This window comes from Osmia lignaria, chromosome 5 (assembly GCF_051020975.1).
Source record: "Osmia lignaria lignaria isolate PbOS001 chromosome 5, iyOsmLign1, whole genome shotgun sequence".
Classification (NCBI taxonomy): Eukaryota; Metazoa; Arthropoda; class Insecta; order Hymenoptera; family Megachilidae; genus Osmia; species Osmia lignaria.
Genome location: NC_135036.1, coordinates 4,160,001 through 4,173,690, shown reverse-complemented (window position 1 = coordinate 4,173,690; position 13,690 = coordinate 4,160,001). Strand labels below are relative to the sequence as shown.

General features: G+C 37.7%; 1 protein-coding gene across 2 annotated transcripts in view; it reads left to right on the top strand.

The window, feature by feature from the left end:
- CycD (cyclin D) overlaps positions 1–11,916 on the top strand; it is a 69,838-nt gene extending 57,922 nt beyond the window's left edge. The window contains exon 4 of one of the 2 annotated variants that reach the window (XM_034331954.2): positions 5,820–11,916. In XM_034331954.2, coding sequence (XP_034187845.1) covers positions 5,820–6,196 — 377 coding nt within the window. In that variant the 3' untranslated portion in view covers positions 6,197–11,916. The remainder of the gene's footprint in view (positions 1–5,819) is intronic. The other variant, XM_034331956.2, reaches the window with a different exon arrangement.
- The last annotated feature ends 1,774 nt before the right edge of the window (positions 11,917–13,690 follow it).

The following is a 13,690-nucleotide window of genomic DNA, read 5'->3' as shown; positions in this document are numbered from 1 at the left end:
AGCCATTCACGCGTGCACTTTATTTGCACTCGTCGCATCATGAATGTGTAGTCTGCGCGTGTTTCGAATCGTCTTTCCCTCTCTCGTCACGCTCTCTTAGCCCTTTTTTTTTCATCGTAAACATGTGCCCGACACCTGCTACGCTGCTCATCAGGACTTTTTGTCTTCGCAGGATTCATGAAATGTTCCTCGAGAGCTCTATAAGATTCTCAGCAAATTAATTCTATTGAATTGGTAACTGAATTCGCCACCTTCACGATTTTCCTTATAGAATTATTTATTTATTGAAATTCCATGAATTAAAATTTTTATTCCTTAGAATTTTGCCTAGAATTGTTATTTCTTGAATTTGAGTAATTTATTTAATATTAGGGTATGTTAGGGATAGGCTAGAATACCTAGCCTAATACCTAGCCTAGAATAAAACCTAACCTAACCTCTCATGGGGACTTACTCATTAAAAGATAAGGAACTTGCTTTTGAAGTTGATTATTCATTGAATTAGTTATGGTGAAATTTTGAACACGTTTTTTTATTTACACTTTTATGTGTAAAATTCACCATTTTTTAAAATACTTTTCAATTAAACTTGCATCAAACATTCCCATTTTGTTTTTTATCTCAAACTGGTTCATACCATAGTCATTAATAAGGTAACGTTAGTACAATTATTGACCCCAATTATATACAATGATTGACCTTTTTCCTAAAAGACTGGAAAATATAATATAATAGGTTTCTTACACAATAAACTGTAATTCTGATTATAGTATTATTTGATGAAGTCTTTATTTATATATATTTTAATATAATAATGAAAAAAAAGGATAAATGAATATAAGAACTGTAATACGTAACTCATAATACAAAAGGTAAGATAAAACATAAAACTGTCACTACGCTTTCTCTACCGGCGCAACATGGCGTATCTAGAAGAACAATGGGTAAGTAGCCCTATGAACGGGCCCAGCATAGGTTACAATAGGCGACGCCAGTCGGCGCCCCGCGAAACTCAAAAAAAATACACTAAGGCGGGCAATTATAAATGAAGAAGGCTGGGGCGCAACATCCATCAATCTCCCACTTTGCGCTCCAGGCTCTCTGAATCCAACTTCAATTCATGAACACAATTATTATGCTTTACTCTATATAATGCCTTAGTAAAAATATCCGCGAGATTATCATCAGTAGTAACATATTTTTGGAACAATAATATCTTCGTTCATCGCGTCTCGCCCTATATGATAACAAATGTTTATATGTTTTGTTCTCGAACGCTCTATATGGTTTTTAGAGAAGTCTATCGCCGCTCGATTATCACATAGCACGATATGTGGCGTCTTGAGGTGCTGTTCCAACTGCATTTCCGTAATGAACATTTTCATCTATTTGGCCTCTCTCGCAGCCTATGACATGGCGATGTACTCCGCCTCCATAGTAGATGCGGATGTGGACTTTTACTTTGTAGACCTCCAATCCACAATGTTGTCTCCAATAATTGTCAACATCCCGCTATAAGAACGCCTATCGTCTGCATCGCCAGCCCAATTTGCGTCTGTCTGAAACAAAATAAAAGGCTCTCCCTTTCTGTAATTTAAGCCATAATCTTTGGTACCGTTCAAATATCTCAGGACTCGTTTTGCGGCTGTCCAATGAATGCGTCCTGGATTTTCACAAAATTGTTATAACTCAGCAACGGTGTAAGCAATATCGGGTCTAGTGCACTGTGTGAGGTATATCAGTGATCCCATTAACTCCCTGTATGGGATCTGCATCATTGCATGTTTCTCTTCTTCATTATCCGGCGAATCGCTCTTGGACATCGGTGTCGCTACAGGTCGGAATTCCTCCATTTCAAAACGCCGTAGCATTTGCAAAATATAAACCCGTTGACTTAATAGTATTTCACCTTGGACATTACGTTGAATCTTTACTCTCAGAAAATGGGAAACCTCTCCAAGATCCTTGATTTCATACTGGCTTCGTAACATTTCTGTTATTTTATCTAAAGTTTCTTGGCTTCTGGAGAACATGACTACATCATCTGCATACACCACCAAAAAGGTGTAAAAATCTAATCGGTATACACAATTTGACGACGCTAAATGTTTGGAATCCCATTCTTACTAAATAGTCATTAAATTCATCATTCCAATAATAGCTTTGCTACCTTCCATCTTTATTTTCATATAAAATTTCATGTACAGATCTTCATTCAGTCTCCCATTCAGGTAAGCACACTTTACATCGATGTGCCGGGTCACCCAGCCAAAAATGGTTGCCATCGCTAACAATATTCTAACAATGGCGAACTTGGCCACGGGGGCATATGTCTCTTCGTAATCTTCACCTTTCTTTTGAGTGAAGCCCCGTGCAACTAGTCTTGCTCGGTAACGAGCAATTCTACCATCAGCGTCAATTTTTATTTTAAAAACCTATTTGCATCCAATGCAATTCTTGCCTGGTGGCAGGTCAACTTCCATCCACGTTTTGTGCTTAACCAAATTATCTATCTCTTCTTGTATAGCTTTCCTCCATTCGCTGGAGTGCGACAAGGCAAGTGCTTCATCGAGATTCTTAGGTTCAATTATTTCTGTAAAATTGACTTCTACATTTTCCTTCTGTTTGACCTTGCATCCGTAAGGATTCGGTGGAGGCCTCTTTCTTAGCCGTCCAACGCCTCTTTTTCCTGCTACACTTTGGTGAGGCTCTCCCACTATCTTCTTATCTTCTTTATCTGGATCTTCCGTGTTTACCGGATCTACATGTGGGAACTCACCCTTTTCTATTTGGTCTGTTTCCGTCTGGGATGGCCACCCTTCATTTGACTCTTCTTCTTCGATTTCAGACCTGCAACTTTCAGTATTTGTATTAAATTTCAGGCTTGGTATTTCTGTTTACACCTCTTGCCATAGATACAGTCATAACCGATTTTATTCTCGTCAAATCGTACGTGCTTTGTAAAAATAATATCTTGATTGTTTGGGTTCCACAGTCTGTAACCCCTAATTTGACCCGCATATCCGACAAATATACATTCTTGGGCTTTCGCGTCCAACTTCTTCCTTCCTTGAGTAATTAGATAGGCATACGCTAGGCAACCGAAAACCTTCAAATGTTTCACGCTCGGTGCCCGCCCTATCCAAATTCCTTCAGGGACTCCATCTTTCACGTTTGTATGCACTACTCTATTTCTAACATACGCGGCAGTGTTTACAGCTTCTCCCCAAAATTTCGGAGGAAGCTTCGCGGACATCAACATCGATCTAGCCAAATCCATCAGCATGCGATTTGCCCGCTCAGCTACGCCGTTCATCTGCGGAGTCTCGACACAGCTCCTTTCGTGCTTAATTCCGAGCTCTTCAAAGAAATTTCTTAACTCTTTGTTGCAATATTCAAGTCCGTTGTCCGTACGGAAGCGTTTAACTTTAGCATCTTTTTCACGCTCGACCCTTTTGATAAATCGTTTAATACAGTCGACGACTTCACTCTTTGATTTCAGGAAACACACCTCTATTTTTCGCGAATAATCATCTATTAGCGTCATAAAATATACAGAGCCGCCTCTAAACTTAACCGGGAATGGCCCGCACACATCCGAGTGTATTAATTCTAAAATTTTAGTTGACTGCTTACTTTGCAGCCTTTTGCACGGTGCTTTACTGGATTTTCCTGCGCAACAACCTGGCGACTCCAATTTAGCGTCTTCAAGGCCTCGAACGAAGTCCTTTTTAGCAAGTGCTTGGATACTTTGGCTACTCACATGGCCAAATCTTTTATGCCAGACATCCAGATTGTGCACGACCGTAGAGTGCAACTTGATTACTCTGTTGTTTTCTGGATTTACCACATCGGCGCGCATGACGAAAAGGGTTTTCATCCTATGCGATTCGATAATCACGTTTCTAGATTCCTTGTCCTTTATTCTCACTTTGGCATTGTCGAAAACAATACATTTGCCTTTCTTTTCTACTTGGGCAACTGATATCAAGTTTCTTCTACACCTAGGAACATAATATACATCTTCTAAAACTATTTCACAAGTGTAGTTTCACAAGATTTCAAGACCACGTCGCTGATTCCCTCAGCCATCAGCGTATTTTCGCTATTATCTGTGCTTGAGTCCGCTGTATCAACCTAATCTAAAGTGCTTCTAAAGTTCCTAAATCAGCTCTTATGCCTGCACACATGGTGCGTTGCAGCACTGTCTGCAAGCCAGGCATCATTTGCAGTCACATGTTGTAGAGACATCAAACATGCATATGAATTCTTCTTATTGCTCCTGAACTCCTTTTTCTGTGTCTTGTCTCTACTGCGACAGTATTGTGCAAAGTGGCCTGCCCTGCCACACTTAAAACAAGTTTTCTGCTTGTCTGGTACTTGTTTGTCTAGCACTTGCTTGTTACCCTTCTTTACTTGATACGCAACCACCTCCTGTGTTTGTTCTTGTTTCTCATTTTTATCCAAACGTCATTCCATCAACAGAGCCTTCTTTATTTCCACTGAAGTAAACTTTGTATCATCTAAATTGGCTAATGACATTGTTAATGCATCATATGAATCTGGAAGTCCACCGAGCATTGTGTAGGCTAGGTCTTCATCCTTGACCTCTGAACCTGCTGCATTCAAGTAGTCACAAGTCACTTTCATTCTGAAGAGGTACGATGTCATAGTCTCATTTTCTTTAAGTCGTACCTGAACGAATTGTCTTCTCAATTGCATAATTCTTTGTCTTGATTTTGGCTCATATACCTGTTCCAGCACCTTCCAAGCATCCATGGCTGTTTCACAATCCACAATATGTACTTGTTGATCTGAGCTATTGTGGGAAAAGCCTTTGGGCTATTTGTGAGAAAAGTTTGCCTTCCTACGACTGTGGCGTCTTCCGGCAGCTTTGCGGTTCCATCGACGTAACACCACAATTCTCTTTGTATTAACAGCATTTTTATGGAAGACTTTCAGGTTCTGTAATTCTCGCCATTCAGTCTGTCTATTTTGTCTATCACGTTTGCACTGGTCATTGTAACACTACTTTTCTAGAAAAATCACTTACTACGCAGTTAGCGTGCCCAATGTAGCGCGACGAAAAAACACCCTGGGCCCATAACCTTGATAAAGTTTTTATTTATATATATTTTAATATAATAATGAAAAAAAAGGATAAATGCATATAAGAATTGTAATACATAACTCATAATATAAAACCGTCACTACCTTTTCTCTACCGGCACAACATGACGTATCTAGAAAAACAATGGGTAAGTAGCCCTATAAACGGGCCCAGCATAGGTTACAATAGGCGACGCTAGTCGGCGCCCCGCGAAATTCAAAAAAAAAACAAAGGCGCGCAATTATAAATGAAGAAGGCTGGGGCGCAACATCCACCATTATTTTAAAAAACGAAGACCTCTTGAGCGTCTCCCCATGGTCCGCAGTTCGAGGGTTAAGAAATACATTATACTTCTTACCTTTTTAGGAAAGGGGTCGGGCAACCCTTTATTGTCAATAACTGTATATATTGCCCTATAACGTTTAAGAATTTTTTTCATTTTTTAAAAGATCCTACATTGAATTATAATGGCCACCGTTTGCACATCCCCTATTTTGTAAGTGACCGCTATCTACAAATGAGACTACAACAAAACGATATTTTTGTAACATAAACAAGGTTTCTTGCAATATCTTGTATACTTAAAAAAAGAAAGAAATTCCTCAAAATCATCTATGTTTCAAGCGATTTGATAAGAAAGACCTCTTAAAATTAAGAAACTTAAGAGAATAAAAGAAATCCCTAATTAACCCACCGTTATTTGTTTCAGGACTATCTTCAGGGTTGCCTGGAGCAGATCGAAGAGATGGTCTCGGAAGCGGTGGGAGCGGATGGCAGCGGAAACAGCCACCAAGTATCCGGCATGTCGATCTCGGTGCCGCAGAAACCTCTGGGGGACGACATGACCAGCCAGGAGAAGATCCTGGAACACGAGAAGGCGGGCACTCCGACCGACGTGAGGGACGTCCATTTTTGAGAGACGCCGCTGAGGGAAACTCTGGCCAGGGTGACTCTCTGCTAATGGAGACCGAAGAGCCAGCGTTAGCCAGCAGCGACGAGGACGCTGACGGACCTACGGCGAACAAACGATTCAAGAAAAACGAAGAGGATACATCGAATCGAGCGGACGTTACAGAAGACTCTTGAAAGAGATAACCGATTGAATTGTGCTCGTAAACCGATTGTTCATCTTCGTTCGAATAAAGAAAATGGTCACCAGAAGAGAGTTATCCTGGCGAAGCCCTCACCGGAATGCGTTCTCGATTGTCAACGGGATGTTATGAACATTTTTGTTACACCGATCGGTGATCATCGAGTCGGAAGACTCTTAAGCCAAGGGACCCCTAATGCGATTATCTTTTTAGTCTCGAGATCTACGAATTGTGTACGTAGTTTTTTAAACCGGGAAGCGAACGACTGCTGAAACTGATCCGGAACAATTTTGCTTCCCGCGTGCGAGAAATCAGTTGTTTTTACACGTGGAACGGTCGGACGGCGTAAACGAGTTATTTTGTTATTTAGTTGTTACGCGTTTTTATTCGAAAGATGCGGCCGATCCTCGCGGTCGGTATCGGTTTTTTTTTTTTTTTTGTTCTCTTCAGAGACACGCGTTGTCTCGAATCACGATCTTATAGTTTACACAGACTTCTTTTTGTCATGTTCGTTTCGAATATAGAGATGCGCGAAGGGAGAGTGCGAAACTTGTTGAATTTTCTTCGTTCGAGCGTTGATCGACCCTCTGTTTCTTTGTAATTAATTCGAGATTTCTCGGAGAGAATTCAAAACTGACAGGGTGAGACCTGATGAACTCAGGTTAATTTAACTCTCCGAGCGATTGCGATTCGCTTTGCGATTGAAATTACAGAGGGTCGATGATTGATCGGTGATTTATTGTAAAAATGAACAAGTGAAATTTCGCGAAGAGATACAAAAAGGAAGTTGGTCAAAATCTAAGGTCAAACTTGAAACAAAAAAAATTGAATAGTATAAAAAAGAATGATGGGATGAATTGTAAATGATTGTAAATCGTTTCGAAAATGCGTCTCTTTAAGGAGAACCCTGTGCACGTGAAAATCGCGAATGATTTTCTTTATTGCACAAAGTTCAGCGACCACGAGATGAAGAACGAAGAACGAAGATATATCAGCAAGACGGGGAATTAGCTGAAGAGACCGGAAGGCGGCGTGCTGTTGGGGGAAGGCAATGCAATACGCTTTACGCATCTATTTCGTAATAGAATTATACACTTAATTTTTAGCCGGACGACGAACCACACCAGAGAATGTTATAACGTGAATTTAAAATTAAAAAAAAAAAGGAAGAAGAAGAAGAAGAGTGGAAGAGGAACACGCGGATTATAACTCCTCTGTGAGACTAAACAAGATAGGGATATATTAATGAGAGAAACGGGAAAGAAAGGGAAGAAATGCACATAGTCATGTCGAGTCACTTAGTGTTTTGTACATAGGTATACATAGGAAGAAAATGAGTATATATATATACATATATATATGGTACACGAAATGTGTGTCTGTGTGTGAGCGTGTGAGTGCGTGTGTGAGGGAGAGACACATGGTGTAGAGAAGAAAAGTGCGGATTAAGATTGGGTGTGAATTAAGACTAGTTTATATTACACGTTCAGACATTGGATTGTATTTTTATTTCTACTATTTTCCAATCATTCTATGATATTATTTTTAATTAGATAAGTGTGTAGAAGAATTCCTAAAAAAGTAGACTCTCGTTATATTGCCATGTAGGGGATTGTAGAAATGAAAAATTTGTAAAGCTTCCAAGCTCTCATTTTGAGGGGGAGAAGAGGTTGAAGCAGGGCTGTAGAAAATGAAAAGTTATCAAACTTCTAAACTCTTATTGAGAGGAAGAAGAGAGATAGAAGTATATAATTTTCATAGATTATTAAAAATTATATTATGATTGAAAATCCCTGTGGAAGTCAAATTACTCACATGGCAATATAACGAGAGTCTACTGTAACATATATAATAATTTCCTATGGAAATTTAAATGTCACGCAAATATTCATAGACACCTGTTGAAGGTAATGGAATGCAAAGTTTCATACAATTTTATAGAAAACTATAAGTCCATGTCTGAACCTATAATATAAATCTATCTTTATTATTGCGTACACGTATGCATGTGTAATAGAAACGGTGTTTTAGATCGATAGAATGTAGTTCCCTTTTTTGTATTTACGCTATGTTAATTGTTTATCCAAATGAGTTATCCCGAGGGCTGTGGCGCGACCCGTAGCGTACTCCATTCGGTTCCTAAGATCGGTTGTGCCAGCCCACAATGCGCGACTAAACGCGACGTGTGGATGTGTGGATGTGTGGGTATGTGTACGCTCTTGTGTGTCAGTTTTATCGTCTTGTGAAAACGGGGATGAAGGATACTGTAAAGAGTTGGTTTTGAAATTACCAATCAATTGATACTGTTGAATAGGAACATTATGTTCTTCCTTTAAATTCAATTTTATTCTTTAAATAGAAATCAATGCTTGTTTCATAAGAACAGTTTTCGATCACTTCTGTTAAAATATTTATTACTGAAACATGATTTTATTGTTTAATTAGTTTTTTTTTTTAATAGTATTTATTTCATCTTTGTATGATTAATATTTTGATTGCCATGGTGGAATAATTATTAACATAAAAAAATAAGGTAAACTTTAACCCTTGAACAACAAACTTACAAAGCACATGTAAATGTTTAATTATTAAACAAAATAGTTTCATTTTTAAAAGAGCTGAAAAAATATGGAATACAAAATTAAATTTAAATTGAGGCTCTCTCCATGGTCCGTCGTCCAAGGGTTAAATAATTCTAGGATTATACCAATAATGCAAGGTACCAATTTAAAGTATATATTTGAAAATTAACCAACAATATCCTTAATAATCACATTCTTAATATGTCTGACTACATATTATGACCTTTTCTACTGTTGCAGTCAATGTATTAAACTTCTCTACCATTTTTAACATTCAAAATTATTTTCAAAGCCTGAATTTCTTATTCAAACCTGTTCTTATTAAAACAAACTTCTATTTCCATTTGAACAAATTTTTCTAAAATCGGTATTTAAAGCAAATTGCAGAAATTCTACTGTTTGATCATCAAATAGTTTGATAAAATTTCTGTACTAAATTGATTAATCAAAAAACCTAATGAATCAATTATTTCTTAAAAACCAATTTTTTACAAGGGCTCTTTTTCCCCAATATTCGCGGCTGTACATATGTAGGTAAGCTATACGAGGCGTATGATCAAGAGTAATCCACGTAGTCCGTGTAAGATAATGCGACGATTAAGGTGGCAGATAAAGAAAATCGAGAACCGAGAGATAAAGAACGTAACAAGGGAGCTTAATCGCGAAACAAAAGCGGACGTTTTCGAGAAATAAAATACAACTTCTTCGGTGCTGTGATTGATGTATCGTTCAGGCGTATTTCTACTACTTTCAGAGCTCCTTTAAAACATTTGTATTTAAAAAAGAAAAAAAATCATTCACGTTCTAAAATTGCTCTATTCGCACACAGTTACTCGGGTTTATTTATGTTAATTTTAATCGCGAATTACGATGAGTTTTACGATGTAAGAGCCGCTCGACGGAGAGTCGAGGACTAATAGTACAAAGTCGAAATACATAACGTAATTAGGCCAAAGTAGTTTGAATAAATACACGAATATAATTTCGTGAAAATTAATTACATTCGATGAATGTTCAAACACTGCCCGAATAAAAAAAGGAAGAAACTCGAAGTTGAGAAAAATAATCCGAGTATGAGGATCGAAATAAAAAAAAAGTTTCATCAAATCTTTATTCATCTAATCCTTTTCGCAAACAGTCTTTGAAAGAAGTTTCTAACCCAAAGTCACAAAAAGTTACGCCAAAAATCAAGCCTCCAGCACCGAGAGAGTTTCCGCCTCCACTGCTATCGTTCGATCAGTTTATACTACTGCATTTATATAATCGTACCTATAAATCCTGACAGTGAAACATTTAACCGTATATCCGTCTGTCTAGATCGAAAAATAATTATACAGTAGATTAATATCCATATAACAAAAATATGAAAGGAGACAGTCATCGAACGACAGAGGTCGAGGCAACGTCCAAGCATCATCCAAAAGAAAATATATATATTAACTCAATAGTACTTAAAAAAAACGTCGATAGTGCGTGAGAGAGAGAGAGAGATAGAGAGAGAGTGAAAGAGAGGACGAAATTCGGAAAACACGTGTTTTGATCTTTTTTTCGATTTTTTTGGAAAAAGATAACCGTGTGTTTCGTCCGATCGAAACCGCATTCCGATTAACAAATGGGAGATGTCCCAGTGCCACAAAGCGAACTAGTTTAGTAGCATACTCTTCAGTAACCAAATCTTAGTACAACGTAGCAGATCGAGTAATATAAACATACGATAATGCCGGCTGGTACGCGTGGCTGACCATTCACTTACTTCTACCACTAGCAGTAGTAGTAGCCGTTCTTCAGTAGGTCCTACGTGCACGCACCTGCGTATTTCTTTTAATTTTGCATCGTTTTCTAGACACCCGTGGTGTGGTCAGGCTTCCCCAGAGAAAATGGAATTTGATAGAAGATATTTTGAGTTTTTTTTTCCATGCAATACTTCCACGGTTATTGTTGCCAGTTTCTGCTTTCAAGAGAAATTGAAAATCTACTTCTTTTGATTCATGTTTTCTTATTTTTTATTGATACTTTGAATGTTGTGGAAGATTAACGAAGGGTTGATTGCAAGAACCGGGTAGCTACATTTTTTATAGGAATTGAAATTTTATTATATGTTTGAGAAACAATTTTTTAAACAATTTGTTTAGTTCTTGTAAAATTAATAAAAATGGAGATGTCTGGTTCTGACATCCAACCCCTTCAATTGCACCTGATATGAGTTTAATATAATTGAATAATTTTTCAATTTTAACCCTCAATTGATATGTAAAACAACATTGCAAAGAACAATTCTGATGGAATATTTGAACCTTTTCAATTTATATGGTAAAACAAAATTAATTAGTTCCGATGGAATATATTTGGAGTTTTTAAATTTACATTATTCAAAATAATTTTTTTCTTAATTATTCAATTATATTTCATTTGTGATCACCACATGCCATTCAATGTGTTAAGAGACAATGAGAATTTTAATAGAGAATTCAAGGAATTTATTTGAGATTTTATATATACTTGTTTGCGTTTTTTTATTTAGATTTATGTTTGCACTTCTTTCTTCATTTTGAAAGATCTTGATTCTTTTTCTATTTATTTATTTGAACAGGCATTTTTGATACAAGTTTCTTATCTATTCATTTTATATTTCTATCTTTGTTTCAGAACCTTATTAATTATTCACAGTTGTACGTTTAGATTCACTTTTTCAGTCTTCATTAATTAATAGACATATTTCGAAATAGGGTTGAACAAAAGAAAACAGACTATCGAATTTCTCTATTTTAAAGAGTGGAAATGTCATTTGGTAGAAGGAACTCGATGGGGAGCCTAGACTTGCAAACCTGTTCCTAATCATTATTCCGCCTCGGTTTTTAGCTTTATAAGAGCACCACGAGCTTGCGACACACCCTTGTAAACTTGTGAACAAAAAGAAGTTGTAATCAACGTCACAGCGATCCTTTAGTTATTACAGAACACACGCGTTTTACACACTTTTTTCCCTGTTCGATGCAAGCATACTTGAATTTTTTCGACACGAAATTTTATATAAAATCAACCCTGAAATTAAATTCGTGTCGAAAGAGTTGAAGTTAATTCACTGCCAGAAATCCACACAAAATGCACCTATGTTTTTTTTTTAAAGCTCGCATTGATTTGTTATTGTTGTTGTTATTGTACCAGTCGTTTGTTCCCCAGATTAGTTGGATGCAAAGCAGCGCAATAGAAATACCACTGATATACCTCAGGCACCGCGTACACCGCTCGGAAACAGCATGCGTAGTTTTTAAAGCGAAAAAAAGAAGAAAAAATATGAAAGGGTTGATGATGATGATGATGAACGAAAATGATGGAAGCAACCACACTTATATGCGTTACTTTTTAAACCTAGCACGTAAAATGCATCATTTTTAATCGGTAGATGCGCGAAACGTTTGTACCGAGGAACGGTACGGCGAATCTTTGTACATATCCCGTGCGTGGTGCGACGCACACTCGATTGAAAAATAAAGTATTGGTATTTTATACAGTCACATATCATGTTTCCTTATTTCCTATATTTTAGATAATTAAGTCTTTCTGCTATGATTTTTTCGATAGTTGCGTCAGTCAGAATCTTAAAACAGATAAAGAATATTGAAATATATATAACACATTAAAGATTCGATAAAAGCGAAAAAAATCAATACAATGAAAGCGAAAAACTCATTCCTCACCATTGGGGGAACTGCCGCATTCGTATTGGACGTGCATAGTGTGGTGTAGGTGAAAAGGAATATGCCTTTACCAACAGTGAGTATCGTGCCGACCTACGGAATCTTCTTTATCATCTCACCCCACACATATGTGCAGATTTTAAGGTATTTTAATTTTAATTTTTTCTATTTATTTTCTTTTAAATTATTAAGAACTGAACTTTTTATATCACCAACTTTATAATAAATTTTTATTTCTATTTCTGATCGGCCTAATTTTTAATGAAACGTTGACTGTTTTACCGACGCGGAATTCGGAGTTCGGCCTCGACGCTCGCATCACCGAAGAGATAATAATAGCATCGACCAGATAATGTATCATCTCATATCTCATATGGCGTCGGTGATGGCAGTCTTTAACAGCATTTTGTCGGTGATTCAGTTCAGCACCGACACTCGTCGTTGGTAAATTCACTGATTCAAGTTCTGTTTCTTACTGCGGCCGCAATATCTTCTAAAGGGCGTAAGAAAACGTCGAATTTTTCCGAAGCCGCAATCTCCCAAGAGAATGGCAATCTATAACAATCTCTCGTCGGTGGCCACGTCTAGTCTTGTAGATCTATAGTCACTGTCTTGCTACCCCCTTAAGGGGGTAGACACGGGTAATGCAGCGAGGTGACATTACCGGCAAAAATGGGCTTAAACAGGGGTTTACGGGATTACACTTTTCGTCCTTATATGAGAACATTTGGGGCTCAGTGAGGGCTTATTCGAAAGAGGAAGGTCCAATGCACACCGCTGCACTCATGTTTTAGTAGGATTATGTTGATATTTAGTAATATAAGCGTCCAAAGTGGAGGAAAAAATCGACAAAATGTAGTTGCGGAATCGAAGCATTTTTAGGCCACTAAAAGATTACTGTGATTGAAATCATGAGTGCAGCGGTCTAGCCACAACCTGTCCGATTGCACGTTCCTTCGGTTCTTCAAAGTAGGCATATATTTTTCAGCAGCGAGGAATGCTACGGTGCGCTATATAAAATCCACGCATTTGGTCAGTCAAAATTTACCGGACCGGGACAATTCTATCATTTAGATTGAAAGAAGGATAGCATGATCACCCTACATCTCACTCTAACCACGCGCCAATGTTTCGCTTTCGTTCTTCAGGCGTATCGTCGCGATGCCTCTGGCGAGACGAGCGTTTGAATGTGTTTGTAAAAATACTTGA